The sequence below is a fragment of the Petaurus breviceps genome, unplaced genomic scaffold (assembly GCF_028583685.1).
Source record: "Petaurus breviceps papuanus isolate PSGF00001 unplaced genomic scaffold, PetGlider_PUasm1.0 90064, whole genome shotgun sequence".
NCBI classification, from domain to species: Eukaryota; Metazoa; Chordata; class Mammalia; order Diprotodontia; family Petauridae; genus Petaurus; species Petaurus breviceps.
This window is the reverse complement of record NW_027187173.1, coordinates 296882-322190: the sequence shown is the minus strand read 5'-3', so window position 1 is coordinate 322190 and position 25309 is coordinate 296882. Positions and strand designations below refer to the sequence as shown.

At 36.3% G+C, this 25309-nt stretch overlaps 1 protein-coding gene across 7 annotated transcripts in view; it reads left to right on the top strand.

The window, feature by feature from the left end:
- The window catches only part of PHACTR2 (phosphatase and actin regulator 2), a 175978-nt gene that overhangs the window by 68222 nt on the left and 82447 nt on the right, over positions 1 to 25309 (top strand). For 5 of the 7 annotated variants that reach the window (XM_069107470.1, XM_069107469.1, XM_069107468.1 and 2 more), the window contains exons 3-4: positions 14024 to 14104; positions 24343 to 24501. In XM_069107470.1, the coding sequence (XP_068963571.1) occupies positions 14024 to 14104; positions 24343 to 24501 (240 nt within the window). The remainder of the gene's footprint in view (positions 1 to 14023; positions 14105 to 24342; positions 24502 to 25309) is intronic. The other 2 variants (XM_069107471.1, XM_069107474.1) reach the window with 1 other exon arrangement.

Sequence of the window (25309 nt, the reverse complement as noted above, 5' to 3'; positions counted from 1 at the left end):
TTTTTTTTTGAAGATCTTTCTGCCCACCTGAATAAAACATAAGAGCAAAAACGTGAGATTTGTTCTCTCCTTTTCTTCCCAAATGTGACAGAAAGGGAGGACAGGAAGAAAAGAAACCTCCTGATGTGAGTGGCACAACAGAAAGAGAAACTTGGTTAGTTTTTATATTTTGCTGAGAGAAGATTTGAGTGTTAAAGTGCCTTGGCTTGCTTGGATGGATGCTGACATTCTAATTCCTTTTTCCTCAGAAACATGCCACCTTCATAGGTCCTACATAGATCTATGATCCGTAAAATTTCATAGGAGCTTTCCCTTACACATGGTTTAGGGGTGGCTCATGTCAGGAAAAGCCATTATTTTATTTCCTCTGTATATCATTTCTCTTTGTTTTGTTTTTCTTCATCCTGTAGTGAGAATCCAGTCTTTATCTCAGAGAGCTAAGTCCTGGAAAATGACTCTCTTTGGCTTACATATCTTCCTGGTTTATTTCCCACTTGGAATGCAAATTACACTCTTAATTCAAGTTGACTTATTTTGTGTACATTGAGAGGAATTTGGTCATCTGGGCTTATAAAACCATTTGCTTCCTGATTTCTCTTGCGTTTTCCCAAACTCAGACCCTCCATTTTCTGAAGTTGTCTCATTAGCTCTCTTTTCTAAATTTATAGTGGTCTCAATTTGTCTCTCTAAGCAAAAGGCATATTTTTAGTATGTTTTGTAAAGCCCAGGACTATTCCCAGGCTGTAGGAGGGTAGGAAGAGGAATATAATACCTGAAATATATAAGATAAAATTCCTGCCCTAGATAAACATATGATCTAGTTGAAGAAACAAGATGAACACACATGAAATAACTAGAGAATAGGTTTTTTTTTTCTAGTAAAATTCTATTTTAAAAATACTTCAGACTTATTTTCTTTCTCTGATATTGTAGGGGTAGGTGTTAGACATTTATGTAGTATTTCATATTCCAAAATGGTTTTTGGTTTTAAAAGTAAATAAATGGGGGCAGCAAGGTGGCGGCTTTGGAATCAGGAGGACCTGAGTGCAAATCCAAATCCTGCCTCAGACACTTTACACTTACTAGCTGTGTGACCTTTGGTGAGTCACTTAATCCCAATTGCCCTGCCTTCCCCCCTCCAAAAAGACAAAAAATAAAAATAAATAAATGTTAACTGTAAAAAGGGCAAAATGTTAGTGACTTTAAGTGAGATTGACTTGTTAGTTACTTACATTTTCAAATCTAGTATTTGATGTATTACTCTGTACCTGGTCTTTTTTTCTGCAGGGAACCATTCTCTGCCTGATGCAACTTTCTGAGTTCCATTTCTACCATTTTGAGTACTCCATTTCTGCCCTGGAGGAAAAGAACTCTTAATCAGTCTTTCAGAGATGTGGGCATTCTCCACTTCTCAACTGTTTATTCTTATGTAGCCTGGCAGGAAGGGAGGAATCCATCTAAACAGAAGTTGTAGCTTTTTTGCTTATTTTTATAGCTAATTGGTCCCCCTCTTCCTAGCTGCTGGACTGTGGTTCATTGGAGAATTAAATAATGAGTACCTGGTGACATTTCTCATCCATTTGAAAGGTTATCAGTTGCCAGACCCAAAAGGATGAGATTTCATCAGAAAATTTGGCTAAGAAGTGGTAGTGGGTTTAAAAATAAGAATACAATTGTGAAAGGATGTGCAAATCAGTTTTAACTTTAGTTTCAGCTGCTAACTATATTAGCTCTTAACCTATTTCACATCTGCTAGAGAATGGAAAAAAATAAATCAGCACTACACAGACCTTCCCTCCCACTGCCAACTTAACAAAATAGAACTATTTCTGTACCAGATTTTCCTTTTTGCTATTTCCCTAATCCAGCGGAAGTAGGAAAATTACTGTTTATGTAAAGAATTTTTCTACCTTTCATTTCCTCACATTCGTAGTAAATTAGTAGTAAGTTAGGTGAACTTCCCTTCAATTTATATGCAATTTCTGAAACATAAAAGCTGTATCTAGACTGGGTTGTGAGATGCCATTTTAATGCTGATAGACAGCATAGCTCCAAAATAGCTGGCTTGGTTTTCTAGCATTTGAGCTACAGAAGGAATAATAGATCAATACTTGAAAAAGATGATGGTCAACTCAGCATGTCTTGACCTTTACATATTTATAAAACCTTCCTGAAAAGGTGTGTTGAGCAAAAAATATTTAATTGGAATCGCCACTTTTTCTTAACTTATATTACTATCCTATAGCTACCTTCCTATGGGTTAAATTTGAGCATTGACATGTAATTAAAAATTAGACTTAAGGATATTAATGTTCATTTCAAGGACATTTTTGCTTTTCTTAATTTACAGTCTGTGTCAGAGGTTCTCTCAACCCTTTTTTGTGTCATAAATCCATTTGGTAGGCTGGTAAAATCCATGGATCCTTTCTTAGAATAATGTTTTTAACTAAGTGACAGAAATATTAAATTTCATTTAGAAGTTAGTGAAAATAAAAATGTAATTTTTTTCAAATGCAAGTTCAGGCTCCCCCTGAAATCTATTCTTGGTCCCCAGGTTAAGAATCTGATCTATGTATAGTAAATCCCTAAAGGAAAAGTTAGTTGTTTGAATAATCACAGAATGATAGAAACAATCCATATGGTCATTGTATGATCTTTAGATTATTGCAGCTGTTAAAATACATGTTAAAATGTGCTTCAATATATCTACCATCCATCCTTTCTTCAGTGGACACCCCCATCCCTGATGCAGCTTACCACCTTCTCCATTCCCAAGGTAATGGTGTTTGTGAACTGCTGTCCCTTCAAAGCTTCCTCTTTTGGTGAAAAGGCTTGTTTAAACTTTGCCAGTCTGATACTCAGATAACAGATTTACAATCTACCTATTGCAGTATTCTTGAGGCCCCCTAAGCCAGTAGGTACTCCTAAAGCTTGATCTTCACTGGCATAACCATGACTTTCTCCTAGTTTCATTGACATAATACAGAGAGGCACTGGAGTTGGACTTTGTTAAAGGATTGAAAGTATAAAACAATAAGCAATTTCACAGTATGTTCATATTGTGCTGATTTATCAAATGAACAATGAATGTATAGTGCAAAGGTTTATTGTCTTTCAAGCAACCAAAAAACCCAAACTTCCTATTCATGGAATTCTCTTATAGTGGTTATTTTAGTACTGAATACACAGGATTCTTATAATGATTTTTTTCTTTTGCTGCCCATTTGTTTTTTTTTATTTTTTTTGTCTTTTATTTATTTGTTTGTTTACTTTTAGTTTACAAGATTCAGTTCCACAATACCTTGAGTTTCTAATTTTCTCATCCCCCCATGGCAGCATGCAATCAAGTATAGGATCTACAAATACTTTCACATTAGACATGTCAGGTTATAAAGGATTGTAACCAATGGAATGAACAATGGGAAAGAGGAAACAAAACCAAATAAGAAAAAGGAGAGCAGGTAGTTTGCTTCAATCTGCATTCAAACTCTGTTCTTTCTAGTTCTTTCTCTGAATGTAGACATCTCTTTCCATCATGAGTCTTTTGGAGTTATCATATAACTTTGCATTGCTGAGAAGAGTCCAGTCTATTAAAGTTGGTTGTTGCTGCCCATTTGTAATCTAATTCTAGATTTAGTCATATGCATATACATATGTGTATCTAGCATTATGCGTATGATATAAGATATCTAGCTATGTGCATAAAATCACTCCCCAAGTTGATCAAGTATATCAAAGGAAAATGATACTAAGGCAATCAGTATGTTGGAAATAAAATTGGTCTATGTAGCAGGGAGCTAGCTAACTCAGTGGACAGAGCACTGGGCCTGGAGTCAAGAAGACCTGAGTTCAAATTTGGTTTCAGACATTTACTAGCTGTGTGACCCTAGGCAAGTCACTTAACCCTGTTTGTCTCAGTTTCCTCTTTGTAAATGACCTGGAAAACAAAATGGCAAACTATTACAGTATCCTTGCCATGAAAACTCCATGGACGGGTATGGTCCAGACCATCTATGGGTCATGAAGAGTTGGACTTTGAACAACTAAACAGCAGTAACATGTAGCAGGAAAGATTGGACTAATGTGGGAAGTTTGCTTCTAGACCCACATGTTACTTCCTGATCTTGACCTTCAAAAGGCAGGTGACAACATGGGAAAATCTTAAAGACTCAGGGAAAAGTTGGAAGGCAGTGGTACAGGTAAGCATTGAGCTGTGAAAAGGAAACAGGTTGGCGGGGAGGGGGTTGGGAGGGGCCAAAGAAGAAGATTAATTACTGGGACTAAAAGGTAAAAGTTAGTTGTAGCTACTGGGAAAACAAAAATTTCTGAAAAGGCCAGATCATTTCTGCATCATTCAAGGAAAGCAAAAACTTAACATAGATAAAACTGAGATTGTCCTTAACAATATATTGAACACTGGTCCAGGAGTCAGGAGGACCTGAGTTCAAATCTGGCCTCAGACACTTGACACGTACTAGCTATGTGACCTATGGGTTTTTTAATAGTTGGGGTTAAATGACTTGTCCAGGGTCACATAGCTAGGAAATATCAGAATTGGGATTTGAAACCCAATTTTAATCTTGCTAGTTCCATGTCCAGCTTTCTTTCCACTTCTCAATGCTGCTTCTATGAAAAATCTCTTTCTTGGTAAACAGTACAAATGAAAGCTACCAGCAAGATTTTTAGGAAGATATTTAAGATGCTTAATGAGAAAAAATAATTTTCAAACATCTTTAAGTCCTTATTTTGTGTTACTGTATGTATCTGAAAGTATTAAAATAATTTTACAATTCTGATTAACCTTTTCACTAATTTATATTGACTTCTTTCTCCATGTCCTCATTAGTTTGAATTAGTGAGATTTTAGTGTATAGAGCTTAATCATTTAATTAGGGCATAAAAACTTCAAATGCCTAAGAAATGGGCTTAGAATACTGAATATATTTAGCCTTTAAGTCACTAACTTGTGTCCCTCAACTCTTAGATTTAACAGAAACTATAAAAAACAACTCTATGTACTACTCGGTTGTAGAATAGCTAATTCAGTAAGTGGGAAGATCTCATTTCAAGATAAGTATTACTATTATTCCAGCCATTTTTACAGTATGTATAGATTTTAAATTGTATTTTCATTTGCTATTTGACTAAAGCTAATAATTGGTTCAGGGCAACTACATGGTACAGTGGATAGAGTGCTGGACTTGGAATTAGGAAAACTTTTCCTTATGAGTTCAGATCTGGCCTCAGACACTTACTAGCCGTATAACTGTGGGCAAGTCACTTAACCCTGTTTACCTCAGTTTCCTTCTCTATAAAATAAGGAAACAGCAAACCACTCCAGTATCTTTGCCAAGAAAATCCCAAATGGAGTCATGACTGTAACAACAGTAAAAGTCATTTATACAGTAAGGTCTTTTCCACATATCCACCAAGCAGATAGCTAACTGTGTTAGCAATATAAACATATGACATATGCCCCAGAGGAGTTTATAATCTAATGGGTGAATAGCACAGTAGAATGGACAGAGTTCTAGGACTCTCACAACCAAGTCTGAGGACTTGGGTTCAAATTCCACCTCCATTTTTTACCTTGTGTCCTTGGGCAGGACATATAACCTCCACTGGCGTCAGTTTCCTCACCTATAAAATGAAGAGGTTGGGCTAGATGGCTTCTGAGGTCCCTGCCAGTTTTTTTTTTTTAATCAAAATGTGTTCATTTTGAAGCCAGAAAACGAGATTAAGTACCACTTCTAACATTTATTACCTCTATGACCTTGAGCAAGGCAAGTAACCTCTCTCAGCCTTAGTTACTCATCTAAAAAAGGAAGGAGTTTGATCCGATGGCTCCTAAGCTCCCTTCTGGCTCTAGTCCTATTATCCTAGAGATGTTTGTAATTGTAATAACAAATATACATAGTTTTTTTTGGGTGGGGGGGGCGTGTCAGGTTATTGAGAGACAACAGGGCATAGTGCTGGCTTTGAAGCCAGGGGGATCCTGCTTCAATTCCTCCCTTTGACACATGCCAATTACATAACCCTTGGCAAATTACTTAAATTCTGTTTGCCTCAGTTTCCTCATTTGTAAAATGGGAATGATAATAGCACCTACCTCCCTGGATCGTTGTGAGGAGCAAATGAGATATTTGTAAAGTGCTTAGCACAATACTCAGCACATAGGAAATACTATAGAGATGTTAGTTCTCATTACTATTCTTGCAATTATTAGGCAATTCTCTTAAGACCAGAAGTTGCCTAGAAGGTACCTCTACATAGGTAGAAGGAATTTCCCTCCATTAATGAAATCTCAGATCTTGTACTTTCCCTTAAAGCTTTTAAGGCACTTTGCTAAATGACAAGCTTATCAAGTAAAAGATCCAAGTATTATTAACCTTATTTCACAGACAAGGAAATTGAGGCTAATAGATTAAGTCACTCTGCTGACCAGCGTTAGAACTGGGTATCAAACCGTGTCTTCCATTTCCAAGTCCAAGTGCCTTTTTTCACTATATGTTGTTTACCATCTGTGCTTTGAGCTGAGTTAGAATGGATTCCCAAGTGCAGCTTCTCCCAAGGGTCATCAGTGATATAGTTTATTCTTTCCATCTAGAATCTCAGGGGAAGCAAGGGGTGCATTTTGCAGCTCTGGCAAGATGATTTGGGGCTTTTAAAAAAACTGCTAGCTCACCTTAGCTCTTACATTATTCCAGTTCTGCTCTTTCTTCCTGAGACTCAACTTGAATAGATGAAATTTTTCATTACAACTGGATGAGTCAGAGTACCTATCTTTTGTGTGTATTTCTCAATGGTCTGCAAGAGCCAGAAAGTAGGAAGGAAGTTGGGGGCAGTCTCATGCATAGCTCCTATTGCAAGAGATTGTCCTGGTTTCAACATGAAGGTTTTGTTTGTTGAATTAATTTTTTGGGTCTGTTTCACATGAAAGGGTTGATTGAGGCAGTGTTGAGTTTACCTACTATGGAAATACCCAATTCCCTTCAAGAAGAGGGAATAATTTCTGCTATTGCTCCTCTGTTTACAAAGTGCCATGCCACCTTTTCTACGCCCTCCCCCAGCCCCAAGATGTGAAGAGCTTTTGTTTCAAGGTATAATTTCAAGAATACTTGTTATTCTGCCTTACACATTTTTTAAATTTTCTTTTCTTTTTTTTGGTTACATTTTAAGTCTCCCTCCTTCCTTGCCCAGCCTGCACTAGAGAATGCCACGATTTCACACACACACACACACACACACACACACACACACAATTATACTATGCATACTTCTGTTTATCAGTTCTTTCTCTGGAGATGGATAGCATCTTTCTTCATAGGTCCTTTGTAGTTGATATGAATATTTATAATAGATTAGCTTAGTTGTTCACAGTTATTCTTTGAACAATATTGCTGTTACTGTATCTAGTGTTCTCTTGATTCTGTTCATTTCGCTCTTTGTTATTTCATACAAGTCTTTCCATGTTTTTCTAAAATCATCCTGCTCATCATTTCTTATAGCACAGTAGTATTCCATCACAATCATATACCAAAACTTGTTTAGCCATTTCCCAGTTGATGGACATGTTTCTAGTTATTTGCCACCACAAAGAGAGCTACCATAAATATTTTAGAACATATAAGTTCTTTTCCTTTTTCCCTTATCACCTTGGGAAACAGACCTAATAATGATATTGCTGGGTCAAAGTGTATATACTGCTTTATGACTCCTTGGGCATAATTCTAGATTGCTCTCCAAAATTATTGGATCAGTTTACAGTTCCGCCAACAACATATTAGTGTCTCCACTAGTTTTTTTTTTTCCACGTCCCTTCCAACATTTATCATTTTCTCCTTCTGTCGTTTTAGCCAACCTGATAGGTATGAGATAATATTTAGAAGGTTTTTTATTTTGCATTTATCTAATCAATAATGATTTAAAGCATTTTTTTGGAAGGCAGTTGGGTTTAAGTAACTTGCCCAAGGTCACACGGCTAGGTTTTTTGTTTGTGTGTGTTAAGTGTCTGAGACAAGATCCGAACTCAGGTCCTCCTGACTCCAGGGCCAGCACTCTACTCACTGTGCTACCTAGCCGCCCCTTAAAGCATTATTTTTGTATGACTATATGTAGCTTTGATTTCTTCATCTAAAAACTGCCTCTTCATATCCTTTGACCATTTATCAATTGGGGGATTACTCATATTTTTATAAATTTGACAAAGTTCTCTATATATTTGAGATATGAGACCTTTATCTAAGAACCATCTATAAAAACATGAAAAACAGATCCCAGATTATTTCTGGGTAGGGAGAGTTGTTGATTTTGTATCAGTGTTTTGAGATTCTTGGAATGCTTTAAAAACTTTTTTAAAATTATAATTATTATTCAAGTCAGTGGTATTTTTTAAAGAAGTAATTATCTTAATTAGGGGTAATTTCAAAAAGCCAATTTTTTAACTTCTGGCATGATTGAGGCAGCAAAGAGAGAAAGAAGAGCCATTCTCTAAGTATATTTTCAAAATAAGACAAATTGTTTTCTCAGTTTCTGCCATAGCTTCACAACATGGACCCTGGAGACTCAGATAACATGACATATCTATTTAATTTTCCGCTGTTTGTTCTCTGTTACATTTAATCATTGAACAGTGGTTGGAAGTTGGGGGTTATAAATTCCCTTTCCTAAGCCTGATGTAAACAGGAGTGACTTGATGCATAGGCAAAGAGATCTCAATAGACATTTCAAAAGAAGTATATATCCCTGGCCTTGAATGCCCTGAAGATCTAGGACCACACATCCCTGACTGTTTTTCCATTCTCAAGCTCCTAGAAGGTGCTGTCTTTTCTTCCTCCTCCTTCTTCCCAAATACTTATTATCTATTAAATGCCTAATTGTACATTACATTCCACTAATTGCTATATACAAAGAGGATTCAGAGGACTAAGTCATAGAAGAACTTAGAAGCCAACCCCTTAAGTGAGGAAACAGTAAAATTCTACCAGTGATCTACTCACAGAACACAGATTGTAGTCCCTGTTGAGAATAAGGAAAATGAAAGAAGTAAGCTCTTTGAGGGCAGGTCTTTTTGGGTTTTTTGTTTTGTCTGGCAAAGACAGGTGGTGCAGTAGATAGAGCAGTGGGCCTGGAGTCAGAAAGACTTGAGTTCTAATCTGGCCTCAGACACTAACTGTATAACCCTGGGCAAGCCACTTGACCTCTATTTGTTTTAATTTCCTCAACTTTAAAATGGGGATAATAACAGTACCTGTTGTGAGGATCAGATGAAATCATATTTGTAAAGTACTTGCACATGGTAGGTGCTATATAAATGTGTGGGGCAACTAGGTGGCAGAGTGCATAGACTGAAGGTTCCCCAACTCTGAGATAGAGCGTTGGGCCTGGAGTCAGGAAGACCTGAGTTCAAATGTGGCCTGAGACACTTACTAGGTGTGTGAGCTCAGAAAAATCACTTAATCTTGTTTGCCTGTTTCCACATCTGTTGAATGAGCTAGAGAAGGAAATGGCAAACCACTCCATTATCTTTGCCAAGAAAACTCCAAATGGGGACACAAAGAGTTGGACATGACTGAAACAACTGAACAACAGCAAATATAAATGTATATTCCCTTCTCCTCCTTTCCTTTTCCCTCTGTTTCCTTCCTTTCCCTTCCCTTTGTATGTCCAACACTCGACATAATGGTCTTTTCTTTGTAAATGGTAAAGAAAGACTCTTCTCGTTATTAAATCCTGCCTGTTCCTGTTAATACCCTCATCATGGGTGTTCTCAATTCACATGTAGATAAGCCTCATAAAGATTTTGTATAGAATGGAAAGTAGGCATGTTAGTTGATAATTGTTGAGGTTTGCTAGGTTACCTTTCTAATATTAGTGTTTGGGTTTGAGATTTTTGCATGCCTTGGGATTCTTCCCCTCTTTCAGATATCTTGTAGAACAATCCCACACTTCCCAGCTGCCTCACCTCTAGTACATTTCTATTCTATGAATACTTGGTCTAATTCAGATGCTTTTTCTACCTTTGTTCCCTTTGCTACCATTTCTACCTGCTTCATAAGCACGTCTGAGACTATATCTAGAATCCAGCTATGATGTTGGCACTACTTGATGTGAAAATGATTTGCCATCAAAAACTTTGCAGACCTTTTTTTTTTTCATTTTCTTTTCTTTGTTTCCTTCCTTCCATTTTTGTCCATAAATAGATCAGAAAGATCGGAGTTAGCAAGAACTTTCTAAATCAATGATTAGAAAATAATAATTTTAATTAAATTAGAAATCAATTGTTTTATAGATGAGAATTTAAGAATCTGAAACATAGAGTAAATTTTAAATGACTTGCCCAGGGTCATGCAGATGTTAAGTGTCTGAAGTAGGATTCATACATTCAAACATACATCAGGGAAAAAATTGATTTGCTTGATGAATTAATGAATGATCTAGGTATAATTGAAGAAACTACATTCATGTAGTAGAGGAAGGCCTGTCTCCCCTAGTAGCCCCACAAGATGTATGGCTAGCTCCTCCCAGACATCAAGAGCAAGAACAAACCTGTTATTAGTGAATAATTTAAAAAATTTTGGAAGAAAGCCTATGTTAATATCAGCTCTCAAAGGCAGTATACAGTATTGCTACCTAGAGGTTGTAGGAGTTCGTAGAAACAGGTATTTCTGGTATCTGCCTTTTCTTTAACCAGGATTTGCACAGGGATCCTGCTGTAGACAATTTGATAAGGTATATGTGTTTCTTTCTTCTTACATATCAGAACATGAGGCAATGTGTTAAGCCTTTTGTTCTCATTTTTCCCCTGATGTATGTTTTAAGGTTGTCTTTGCTGTTTATTAGTAGTATTATATTAATTAAAAGGGGGAGAGGATTGGGCAAAGATAGTTTAATGATGGTAAAAAAAAACTTGGAAGTTCCTGGCTGGTGCTATAGCTCAGGATCAAACTTCTAACAGGTTCCACACATTCGGATTCAGTCAAAGGGGCCACACCTGAGGACATAGAGGGCCTTATGTGGCCTTAAGGCCACAGGTTCCCCATCCCTGATAGTGTGTGTCACCAACAGGTTTTACAGAGCCCATATGCCATTCTTTCCCCCAAAATGACCAATGTATGTGCTCGACAAACAACCCAGAAACCTATTTAAATAGGAGGCAAATATTTTAAAAGATGAAGCACTAGATAGAGAGGTGTTTGTAGTCATGTGAGAAGGATGGCTGGAATTTCTTGCCATAGCAGTGTATTTGCTGGGCTCTGTCTCCCAAAGCCCATTCTCTGTGGATCCTGTATATGTCATCTGCTTTGGACTGATCAGCAAAGAATCCAAACAAATAGCAAATGTTATTTTCCTATCAGTGACTGTTTCCAGGAGGTACAGAGAAGGGGCAAAGCTATAGTTTTTTATTTCTTGGCTGAAAACCCATGCCACTTCAAAGCTCCCAAGTGACTATGCAGAGAGGAAAAGGGGTGGTGGGCATCTTGTGGGGTAGCAGGTTTTAGCTAAGATTAAGATATGATTAAAGCAACAGAAAACCCAAAACTAAATAAAAATCTTCTGGATCCCACTTTGGAAAAACTGAAACACAAGAACCTGGAAGTTTTCCAGGATCTTATATTACTTTTTATATTTTTATTTATTTATTTTTAAAGCAATTGGGGTTAAGTAACTTGCTCAAGGTTACATGGCCAGTTATTATTTCTGGGTGTGGTGCTGAGTATCTGAGCCCGGATTTGATCCAGGTCATCCCGACACTGGAGCTGGTGCTCTTACTCGATGAGCCACCTGGCTGCCCCTAAGCAATCAGGGTTAAGTAACTTGCTCAAGGTTACATGGCCAGGTGTTTCTGGGTGGGTGCTAAGTGTCTGAGCCCGGGATTCGATTTCCAGGTCTTCTCAACACTGGAGCCGGTGCTCTTACTCGCTGTGCTACCTGGCCGCCCCTTATATTACTTTTTTTAGGGAAAGAATGGAAGTAGATTTTTTAAAGAGGTTCTAAGGCAGAAAACTGCTTACTGAATGGCCCCAATTCATTCTCTGATTTTAGAGGCAAAAATTCTCTTTCATTTTGGGCAAGGGAAAGAGAGCACGGCTAGTGTCTTTGTGGATGGGGAAGGATGCACACCAATACTTCAGAGTCTTCTTTAGTTGCTTTCAGTTTGTAATTGCAGATAGAGATGACCTCTGAGCCCAAGAGTTAGACTTGACTTAGAACTTCTAGACACGTTTCAATCAGATTCTATAGGACTCTGCAATGGTCTTTCCCCATATAGTCTGTGTTAAGCCTGTACACTTAATGACCCTCTTTGAACAGACAACTAGGGGGGAGCCAATGGGGTTTTTTAAAACAATCACCAGATCCCAGCAACTTCTGTGTTGTAATTTTCTTCATTCTTTTGCAGATAAATTATGAACCATTTCCCTATTCTGGCTCTGGTATCTTGGTCCAGGGCTTTTCCCTTTCACTAGGTTTGGAAAGAGCGAATAGGAACCTTCTAACCAACAATATCTTTTTCATTTCTTAGTAAAATGCTTGTGAAGCAAGGTGTGTGGATGAAAACAATTCTTTTGGCTATGAGTGATTAACACTGAAACCCACATTTGATAGGGGTTATCACTTAAGAATGTTTTTGCCTGCTTTGTATCCCAACTTTGATTATCCATGTAAACTGCTATTATTATCGAGGACCTCTCTTACAAGTATATTTACTCAGATGTGAAAATAATGGAGAGATATAGGTATATATGTATATAAGTATCCATTACAAGTCAGTTTTACAAAAGGCTGTCTGATTCATCACATGGTAATCACCAGTTCTAGACAGTCATGTCAAAGAGCCACAATAACAAGAGAGACAGTCCCTGACATAAATATCCAAACAGCTGGTCTCTGCCACAGCAGGGACAGAGCAGAGCCCTAAGGAGCACAAATTGTTTCCTGAGTCACTATATTATCTTCTTACTAGGTGTCACCTCAAGAGTATAATGGCTGAAAGTGTTCCTTTGTGATGGAGTGAGTTCTGAGATCTGTGTCCTAAGGGTGTGTTTAGAGATAAGGCCCTGGGTGATGGGATTATATTGGAATCTGGAACTCTTGGCATCTGAGAGGTCCCATAGGGGGTCTCAGGTCCTACAACAGAAGATGAATGAAAATCTCATTCTTTGCTCTCTCAGGCTTTATATGTGCACCTACTTGTTGACACAGTTGTGTTGGTCACTACCTCCCACATTCCCGAGTTCCTCCATGGCTTCTTCTCTCTCAGTCCCACTCATGGTTACACAGGAGTAGAGAGGACGAAGAGAAGTCCCTGGCATTTCTTCATACATATATAACATACATCTGCTGCAAAAACAAGCAGCAAACAGTTTTTTTTTTTTTTTTTTTTTTTTTTTTTTTTTTTTTTTTTGAAATATACACATTCTTCTATACTGTGGGTTAGACTTTGGGAACTAGCCTAGGAATTTAATGTAGACAATTTCCATGTGTCCCTATGCCTGATGATTTGTCTGGACCCACATAGAACTATCTACTAAAAAATATGTAAGAGAAGGTACTAGGAAAATTCCTCCTCTTCCAGGTTATTAGATGAATTGTCTTCAGGTGAGTATTATTTGTGGCTATATATATTTCCAAATTACTTAAAGTTTGGGTTACTGTAAGTGTATTTTATAAAAATATAATCTATGTATACTATACACATGTAGTTTCTGTCATTACATGAGGAAAAAATTTTAAATGGCATTTGTTTTCTTAAAAAAGAATATGTCCAGATTCTTTCCCCAAAGTCTCTCTAAAACAAAAAGGTTTGATTCCTCTCTTGTGATAAGAGAATATCGGACTGGAGCAGTGTCCTCTTTCCAATTAAATCACATAGACTTCTCTGATTGGATGACAGGAAATCACTACAAGGTTTGAACCTCTGTGTAAACAGAGGTTCTTCTGGGGACCCTGTTCAGTGTGCTTTACATAATTACTGTAATTAATTCGTGACTTACTTCTTAACTTTGCTTATTCTTTTTATAAGTGTTAGAAAGGAAGATATCCGCAAGACAAAGTAGAGAGGAGCTGATAAGAAGGGGAGTGCTTAAGGAATTGCCTGATCAAGGTGAGGAAATTAACACCATAAATTAAAAATATTGTCGTCCTGAACTCTTTGATGCTTTCTTTCATTTCTACACTAGCCACAGCCAATAAATTAAACAGGAGCTCCATCAATCACTCAGTCAGTAGACATTTATTAAACACCTACTGTGTGTCAGGCACCACGCTTAGCACTAGGGATACCAAAAAAAGGACTCTTGCTTCCACCAGTCACACCTGAAAAATCTGGGAAAACAAAAGTTCACAAGAGGTATGAAATCCCAGACTGAACTAACAGCTGTCACATTTTAGTCTAAACTCAGGAGATCTGCAAAGCTCTCCCTGGAGCGTGAGAGGAACACACAGGGGACCACATTTCCTTTAACTTTTTCCATCTTCTTCCTGAACCAACTCTTAACATTCTGTAGGAAGCAAATTCAGTGGCTTGGAATATGAGTCTCATTCAGTTCAGTTGTTTCTTCTAGCTGCCAAATAGAGACAGACAGGTAAAGGAACAAGCAATTCCCTTCTGTCCTATTGTACATGCCTGTGACCCAAATTCTCTGTTCCAGACAAACCAATAAAGCATGAACAAGAATGGAAACAAATTTTAACTTCTTGGTTAAACAATTTTCTTCTCCTTTGCTTTCCAAACTAATTTTCCCAGATCTGTTTTCTCTTGATGCATCTGCTCAATTGAGAGATCCTTTCCTCTTAACCATTCACTAACATTTCTCATTTCCAAGTACTTTTCTCTGTTTCTTTATGTAAAGTGCATTGCAGATCTTAAAAGGCTTATATACATATTAGCTCTAACTATTGTGATCATTCTAACCAACTTCCTTTATTCTTTCCACCAAGAGGGCTCTTATTCATTGGACAGAAAGTAAATTCGAAGTTTAATGGCAGCTAGGTGGTTCAGTGGATACACTGGACTTGTAATCAAGAAGATTAATTTTTATGAATTCAAATCCAGCCTCAGACACTTCCTAGTTGTGTGACCTTGGACAAGTCACTTAACCCTGTTTGTCTCCATTCCACATCTGTAAAATGAGCTGGAGAAGAAAATGGCAAATCAAAAAAAAATTTTAAATGGCATTTGTTTTCTTAAAAAAGAATATGTCCAGATTCTTTCCCCAAAGTCTCTCTAAAACAAAAAGGTTTGATTCCTCTTTGCCAAGAAAACCCCAAAAAGGGTCACAAAGAGTCAGACACTACTGAAACAACTTAACAACAACCACAGAAGTGCAGGAGGTTTTTTTTTTTTACTTCTCTAAGCTGACTGTAGTGAATTTTTCCTCCATTATAACCATGAGGAATTTTTAATGGTACAGTGCTGATTCATCTAATCTCACTTTCTTCCTTGTTTTCTACCTACTGCTGTAGTGTATCCTCATTAATGTACTTTATTAAAGAAGGGCCATTACATATTTCTAATGTTTCATAATAATAGTATTCTTTCATCTATTAAACACATTCCATCTGAGGTGCTTACAGCATTTTTTTCCTGAGAAGTCACTTGAACAGAGATGATATGACCTTTTTAAGGTTATAGTGATTAATAGTCATAGCAGTAGAGCTGAAAAGGAAAAGCCAGCTACTGTGTAAACTTTTTAAGACATTTTTCAAAAGAGATGACAAGCATATTTTGAATAATGTTTTCTCAAAATTCTCACGTATATATTATTTTTTCATTTGAACATCTGCCCTACCAAACCTTTTGTTAATAATAGTTATGAATTAATTCATATTATCACTAACTTCTTAGTACCTTTCCAGCTATGTTTTCTCCCATTATATCCTACAGTTATCAATCTGTCAGGGGCAAAACAAGCCATCCTAAAATAGTGAGGGTAGGAGGTGTTCCTCTAGCATTAAAAAAAAAATCATCCTTCAATAGACTGTATTCAGGGTGACTTTTGTGATCTTTTTGGAGGCGTTGGGAAAGGAGAGGTATTTTCAGAGTGCAAATTAAGAATCCATTTTATGATGTCAACTCTGAGTTATTAATTTTATCTGCAACGTCAAAACATCTTCCCTTTTGTGCCTTTTTTATTTATAAATCTCTAAAAGGAAGACAAAAATTAGAAAATTTACAGTTCAAAAAATAGTCATCCTATGTGGGTAAAGATTTGAAAGGCCATATCTTTGTCTTTTTATCAAGCGAATAGCAGATAAATGGGGAGAGAATTGACTTTTCAAAAACAGAATGTAAAAGTATTAAAACTGAGCTTAGTAAACCTTTGGTTTTTGTTCTTCCCTATCTGTGGTGATATTTGTTTGATTGAAAGGCCTCTTGGATCAACTCATACTTAATTCCCAGAAAGTTTTCTTTGTTTTGCTTCTCCTTTTTAACTTTTTGCAGCTGAATATTAAAACACATAAAAGGAATTTCTACCTAAAAGAAATCATAAGCTGATGTTAGAACTTCCAGAGAAATTGCTGAAGTTTACTTTAAATTTCTTTTCTATGCGTATATGCTCAGGAACATATATTCTATAAAAGATTACCTCATTCCTCAAAGCTCCCTATGGTGACTGGAACAAGCATCAGCCTTCCAGTTTTCAGCCAAGTGCTTGAGAAAGTAGTTTTCTGTCATCTCTCCAACAATAATTATCTTGAGAGTTTCAGTCTGTTTTTAGCTCTAGCCCAAAGACTGGAAACTATTCTCTGCTTGGTTAACAGCCTCTTCTTTTCAATGTTGAAAACTCACTCCCTTACCTTGGTTTTCTTGACCTTCAATAGCACTAGATATTATGAGAAAGGTTTGCCCTCCTGTAGAGCTTGTGGGATGGGTGTTAAAAAAAAGTTCCCTTTGCTAAATTTGTTCTGCTTAGCTGCTATTTCCTCGTGCTTTCGCTTGGGGAGTTTTTAGAGAAAAATTCTTCCACAAATCCTAAAAAGTTTATTTGTCAATCATCCCCTTCAAAAATATCCAAGGTGGTCTCAGTCTGCTATCTTCAATGCTTTTCTTCCCTGTTTAGTCTTAGCTTTTACACTGGGGACACTTAGGTGTGATTTTTAACCTCTTGAATTAATAATTCTCTTAAACAGATACACTTCTCTCCTCACTCCCATCCCATGCATATGTCTAAGTATCAGTATCATATGAGCAAACTCCATGGAAGAATGAACCTCTTCAATGTGCCATCACTCCATGTATGACCCCTCACTTGAACATTATTCATGGTGTGCTGTCAAGATTTAACCTAAGCTTACACACTTAAGTTTATAATTTTCAGTTCTCTATGGATACTAATTCTCTTAAGATTTGTCCTGTGACACTGTCAACTCCTCAGCCAGGTCTTTTACTTGGAATTTCTATTCCAATTAATTATCTTCTCTTCAAATTGCAGCATATTTAGAATACAACTTTATATTTTTCTCAACTCCTTATTTTTCTTGTATATGTCAAACTACTTCAAAAACTCCTTTATTTCAAGTTCTAAAATTGCTTTCACTTTTTTAAAGAATGAGAATTTGGTTTACGTGTTCTTATCATATGCAACAGTTTTTATTTTCTAAGTTTAAAATAAACCCTTTGACAAACCCCACTCTAATGTTTCATTGTGGTGTGGAAATGACCCTGGATTCTTAAAACTATGCCAGCAACACACAAGCTCTGTTGAGTTCAACCAATCTGAAATGATGTTGAATATGAGTGCAGGAATGAAATCTCTATACTGTTTGAAGAAGACCATTCTACCAAGAGACAGAGGGGTTCTTTACTAGAAAAGAGTTTTGTTTTATTTTTTATAGTCTTTAGTCAAGCTTTAGTATGGCATGGCTCTCTTGTCCTTCCACAGTGATACTGGTAAAGTGGCATAAAAGGAGAGAGAAAATACTAAAAATAACACACTTCTTTGATCAATCACAAACATTCAAAATTATTGGTTCTCCTAATGTACAGTCTGTGTTCAGTGACTATTAAGCTGTCCCACTACTAGAGAAACTGACATTCTTGATTTAAATGAAATAAGACACGGAGAAGTTATAGCTAAATGGGTTTACAAATTCTGTATAAAAGAAGACAGTGAAGGAGTTGTCAGCATTGACTTTATTATGTACCCCAAAGCAACAAGGAGAAATTCTATTTCCTGGAACACTTAGCTGTCTCTCCTTTTGTAGTGCATATGTTGAGTATAAGAAATAAACCCTAATGAAGATATTTCTTGGTTATGCACTAATACCCATTGCAGAGAATGAAATAGAGAAATTCTATGAATAATTTGATAAGATCTACCAAATTAAGTCAATATATACCTTGATATTTAGTAACTAATGCAAGATAGGCAGAGAACACCAAAAATTATACTGGAAAAGGATGTTTTGCACCAAGAAATAAGAGACAAAAGGCTGATAGGCTACTCAAAAAGATCCTTCTTGTATAATTTGAATCAAAATGCTCAAGAAGAGAATCAGCTGTGTGCAAAGACATCATCAATTGATTAAAAATCAAAATCATACTAGACTTGAAGAAAGTATATTGATTTTACATGTGGTTATAACCGTTCTGAACCAAATTATTCAAGCATTTAACTCTGAAAAAAAATGGGAAATAAGTACAATTAAATAGATTGACTGTCACTATTTCTTTAAAAAGTTTAATAGATGCAAAACAGTTGCCACAAAAGGAAGCCAGAAAGACCCAGAAACCATGTTAGCCAGCAAATACCTGGTTTTTTTTTTTGCCAATAAAGATACACATTGGTTAGTGGCAACATTAATTTAGAGTATAAGATAAGGAAGAGAATTGTGAGCAATGTGAAACAAGAAAAAGGAGAAAACTAGCCTATTAGGGTTTGTCATAGGATCCAATTGTCATATTTTGAGGGCATTTTTAGATGACACTGTATAGAAGAAAACAATGTGAAATGAAAGAAACCTGTTAATATTTCTAGAGTGATTTATTATCAAGAACAAGAGTGGAACCAATATATTTGGAGGTTATCATAGAAGGACCCATTGTATTGTGAACATGGAGAGTGTCATTTAAGAAAATGAAAACAGAAAAAAAGCTGCTAGACCTAATAATGCATCTGGGAGTAATCCATGCTCAAAGTGACAACTTTAAAAATGTAAAAGGATTGATTTTTTTATGCTATCTAAAGGCTTGACCTCTAACATATATACTTTTACCCCAAAAGAGACAACCAAGAAGACATGAGCAACTACCAACCCTCATGTACCTACATTCCCATCTCTACTAAAATTTTTTTTTTGGAGGAGGAAAGTAGGGCAATTGGGGTTAAGTGACTTGCCCAAGGTCACACAGCTAGTTTTGTGTCAAGTGTCTGAGGTCACATTTGAACTCAGGTCCTCCTGACTCCAGGGCTGGTGCTCTATTCACGGCGCCACCTAGCCTACTAAATCTTTATGAAATTCTTCTTTGCACATAGAGCTAAATGAAAATATGAGAAGGGAATAGACCAGCTTTCACAAACGACTTTTTATAGCAAATCATACTTTTCAAACTCATAATTGATTGCTTGTTAATTTTTTTAAAAGCATCGAACTTAATGATGTAAAACAACATCAAGCAAGGCATAAAATGGAAATGTGCTCAATGTAGTATCATAGGATCATAAATTTACAGCAGGAAGGTGCCCCTAGAGACTATATAGTCCAATTTCCTCATTTCCAGATAAAGGCCCAGACAGGATGAGTGACTTGGCTAAGGTCACACTACATAAGAGGTCCTTGCTTCCTTCCTTTCTTCCTTCTTTCCAAGAAGCAGAATTGAGAGGAGGTTAAAGCTGGCTGTGCTCTGTATTTTTTTAAAATTGGGATGCTTTCAGTTATTCCAATCTACCTCCTGCTGTAAAAACCCATCTTTTTAATGGTTTTTAATACTATTTCCCCCCCATGCTATATGACTGCAAATCATAGAACACTAAAATCTCAGAAATAAAACTAACTGTGGGTAACCCAAAAGATATCGGAAAGACACATGATAAGTGAAGATAGACTGAAGAATATTACCAAAGATGACTTGTATAAAATGTGTGACATAAAAGACATCTTCAAGGATATCTATGAAATCAAAAGGATATGGGCTATTCCCTTAATGATGGTGAGTGATGGTGGTTTTGCAAGCTGAATGTTCTACTGGTATCTAAAAGTTAATATCTTTTCATTTCATTGAGCCTTTTATGTCACATGTGAAAACAGTAATTTTCCTTGCCAAGACATCTTAATTTTGTCCCTTTTTTATTTCTAAATTTAAATACCAGTTATGTAACTGTATGAAGGAATCTGAATTATGATTTGAATGTAAGATATGTAAAGTTCAATAAAATTAAACAGTAAAATAGCTTCCACATTTTTTTTAACCACTATCCCAAGGCAAAGCAAAAAGAGAAATAAGGTCAATTCATTGCATATAAATTAATTACTTTCTGGAGCTTCCCAATCATACAGAGTGAAAACCAAAAGTTTGTAAGCCAACACAAATATATATTTAAGGAACATTTTTCTCTTTCCCATTTGAATTTTTCATTTCTACATCACTTACCTAGAGTCTAGGTAAAAATATTTCATTGTGTCTACTTCATTAAAGAATAAGGATCCAAGATTATAAAGTATTATTTATGCTTTCTAATAACCCTGATCACATTTTTCAGTTTTTAGCCTTAACTTGAATAAATTTATATACTTATGCTCTTTTAATTTTATTCTGATCCCAGATTATTTGTACTTATAAGTTACATATCTAAATAATGAGTACGTTTTCATTTCTATTTTTTCACTCATGGTATGATTCCCCAGTATAAATTTCATTTTCATTTAATAAAATCTCATTCCCATTTTTATCAAGAAGACTGAGGCAAGGTAGCCTAATAAGATATACATGAAAGTTTAGGAATTAATCACTGTTTCAGTACAGATTATTTCTAACATGGAAATATCTGAGTAAACACAGCTATATGAGATAATGCTCATTAACTTCTTCACATTTACTCAATTAAAACCATTAATCATTTCCTTTTAAAAAGAACAAAGTACTTTATAAAAGACGGGTTTTTTTTTCCAAAAACTATTGGAAGTCAAGCTTTGCTTTTCCTTCAGCTGACTGGTTCCCATTCCCCAAACCTCTACTCTGAGCTCCTGAATTTACTGTGGACACATAGTCAGCTCTGCAGCTGCAGAGCCCCACTGCAGCTCAGAACTCCTGAGCTCAGGCAATCCACTAGCCTCCATTTCTCAGGCAACAAGGATTATAGGTATGTGCCACCTCTATTTGATGGGCATGGATTTTTAACCTTTTTTATGTCATGGATCCTTTGGCCTATCTCTCTATCTGTCATTTATCATCTGTCTATCTAGATTTATGTACCCTTTCTCAGAATAATGTTTTTCAATTCATAAAGTACGTAGGATTACAAAGGAAATCAATTATATTGAAATATAATTATCAAAATATATTTTGAGTTTATAAATCTCAAATTAATAACCCCATATACAGGTTTGTTATGTCATCTTTTTTGGCAAAACTCCTCAGATCCTTTGCTTTGGCTTATTTCCCAAAGTTCTTTCTTTAGTGGCTGTTATATAAGAGTTGAGTTAAAGTACCTATCTGTATTTGTACAGAGCATTATCACATTAAAATTTAGAATTTCTACATCTTAATTTTTCTTTTTTTTTTTTTAAAGCAATTGGAGTTAAGTAACTTGCTCAAGGTTACATGGCCAGTTATTTTTGTGTGGGTGCCGAGTATCTGAGGCCGGAACGGATCCCAGGTCTCACAACGCTGGGGCCAATGCTCTTACTCACTGTGCCACCTGGCCGCCCCTGAGCAATTGGGGTTAAGTAACTTGCTCAAGGTTACGTGGCCAGTTATTTTTGTGTGGGTGCTAAGTATCTGATACCGGAACTGATCCCAGGTCTCCCGACTCTGGGGCCGGCGCTCTTACTCACTGCGCCACCTGGCCGCCCCCATCTTAATTTTTCTAATAGAATTAGAGGTAGTTTCTATAAAATACCAAATTTTCCCATTAAAAAAGTAAGTGAATTCCTACAAAAATATCATTCATTAAAGGCTACAAGAATCATCTTGTTCTATCTAATTCCATCTTTTCAAAGTGTTTGTAATAGTTGTGGAGTATTTCTGAATTTAACCCTGAACTAGTACATAGTAGATTAGTGGTCTATTCTTGCTTTGAACATATTCATGCAGCACAGATGTTATTATTTTCATTTTACAGAAGAGGAAATTCAGGTAGACATAACATATCCAGGGAATGAGTAATAATATATGGATATATATGGATCTATAACCTAAGTCTTCTAACTTTGAAGTCAGATCCTCTTCAACAGGAAAGATGTTCATTTTTTTTTTTAAGCAATTGGGGTTAAGTAACTTGCTCAAGGTTAAATAGCCAATTATTTTTGTGTGGGTGCCAAGTATCTGAGGCCAGAACTGATCCCGGGTCTCCTGACGCCAGGGCCGGCGTTCTTACTCACTGCACCACCTGGCCACCCTAAAGATGCTCATTCTTGTAATTAGATTTATAGCTTTCATTTTCAATGGAAGTTAAAAATTCCTCTCATACACACACACACAGTGTTTTTAAGTGGTTATATCTCTTTGGGGACCTTTTGGTTCTTGTAAATAAGTAACAGGAGTAAATAAGTAAAAGGAGCTAACAAATCACGGATCTAATCTCTCAACATAAGCAACCTGCAAATTACTCTTTGACACTCATGACTGCTAGTTTCTAGAATTCATTCTAAACAATTTAGCATCAGTGTTGTTTAGCTTGAAAATCCTGGATGAAGGACTTGGATTGAAGATTGCCATTCTATTCTGAATAGTTTGGTTTCACCTGCATATGAGTGAAAAGCTGATGATATCTACCTTGAATCTCTTTTGTTCCATTTCAGTTTGCATGTTCTTTTTCTTTAGCTTGTTGAATGACAGGCAGCTTTGATTAATTTTATCCTTTCCTTCAATTTACTAAACTACTAAACTGAAGAGGCAGAGAAAGCCTTATAGGCTTTACAGTGATGTGCTGCGCCAGTAGAGAAATGTTCAAGAGTGTGCTTTGAATTTTCATGTTATACAGATACCAGTTTGGAATCAGACATCATTTTTTCAATTGATGTTTTCCCAACATTTCCATGAATAATAATGACTTCAAAATTAAGCCCACAAACTCTTTTTCCTCTAAATCAAGGATTGGTAATGTGGGGTCAATTGAATTTCTTTTTTTGCATTTTGATAACTACATTTCAATATAATTTATTTCCTTTGTAATTCTGTTCATTTTATTTTAAATATTAAAAAAAAACATTATTCCAAGAAGAGATTCATAGGCTTCATCAGAGTGCCAAAGGGACCCTGACACAAAAAAGATTAAGAACCCCTACCTTAAATTATCTCAATTCTTGAAAAGATCCATAATTAAACTAGTGTGAAGACTCCCTTTGTCAATATGAACTGCAGATAGGCAGTTCACCTTTTTCTCCCTCCCTTCTCTGTCTCTGTCTCTGTTTAGTTGCTATGGACAAAAAAAAAAACAACAACATTGTGATGACTTGGTGATCAGCTTTTTTGTCATGATCTCATGGACACTTGCCTAGACTTTTTCATACTTTTACCTCTCACTAAACCTCTCCAGCTTGGTAGGAATTGTTACAACTTGTACTGAGATGGTACAGTCTTCAAGAATCCAGGGTTTCCTCCATACTACACTGAGATACTGATATAGGACTTTAGTTTGCACAAATAATAGTTGTGTTCGTGTGCAAGGCTGTCAGAGAAAACAATCTTAATAGATTGAAGAAAGTACTGTTGGAAAATGTTCATGTTTTCCCACTGACAATTTGTCTGCCATCTCCTTTTGTTATTGATGTATTTGCATTTGTGTTGTGTGTTTTAATGTTGATTAAAATAGGTTTACTGCATTTTTCAGGTTATTGTTTTTACCCTTCCATTTCTGAGTGAAATAGTTTAATAAATGATAGATATTGAAACACCTAAGCTGGAGGGAGCCTCCGTCTCCATAAGTTTTTATAAATAGGCTATTTCCCCAGTGATTTATAATGACTTAGATATCGTCTTTCTAAGAGCTATGATTCTATAGCCTTTCCTCTATTGCCTGAACTTTTTAGTAAGACCTAATAAAATAGTAAAGGTTTTTCTCTCTTTTTAGGGGACTTTAAAACTCCCTAAAGCCTATAATATTATACCCAAAACTGGAAAAGCTGATTTTTAAGAAAGCTGTCAAGTTAGACAACTAGGTGTTTCTTTCCCCATTTTAGATGGAGATGTAACTGTAAACTTTGAAAATTCAAACGGGCACATGATACCCATCGGAGAGGAGGCCACACAAGAGGAAAATGTAGTAAAGTCTGAAGAAGGTAATGGCTCTTTGTCTGAAAAAGCAACAACTGTGGAAGAAAAAGCAGAAGATAAGAAAGGTAAACTAAAAAGAAATTCAAGTCCTTTTTCTTCAATACTGCTCAACATTGAGCATTAAGTCTTAGGCTATTGGTATTGCCTCTAAGGTCAACAGGGACTCTTAAAACAAGAGCTGGCTAATACCTAAATAGATAGAGGGCAGATAACTAGAGTTTAAGTAAAAGGGCCTCATATGTAGTACATGAAGAAATTCCCTGCATAGTTCCATATATTTCAAAATCAAATGATAATCTTTCTCACCAAAGAGAAAGTTCAGAGTAATTTAGTTTCTTTTCCAGCATCAGCATACTGGGAATAATATCCTTAAAATACAACCTGGTTTGGGGCAATGTCTGCCACTACTTGTGCCCTTTATTCTAGAAGCTTAGAAAATCATTTGTTCAAAAATTCTGATAGTATCATCTGAAGAGGTGCTTGTACCACAAACCCTTTAAGATGGTATGCCTAGAGGCATTGGCACTCAGGACTGCATATTTTGGTGCCAGAGTGAAATATGAAATATTTACATAGCACCCACAATATACATAAAACACCTATTTGGTGCCTTCTAAATAAGTATAGTCTCTGTCATCTCCATCATTCTCAGATCTGCCAATCTGAACAAGAAATCTAGTGGGTGAAGCTGTGTTGTGAGCCTGAGTCCCAACAAAGCTTGGCACGGGACTGCCTCAGGAACAACAGATTGCTTGCCTTCAATTCCGGAAGGCCCACCAAGCTTCTTCAAACTGTTCTCTGGGGCCTAAGTGGCAGCACTGTGCCAAATGAGGCTTGGGGCACAGTTCCCCTATAACAGTCTCAAGAACTGAG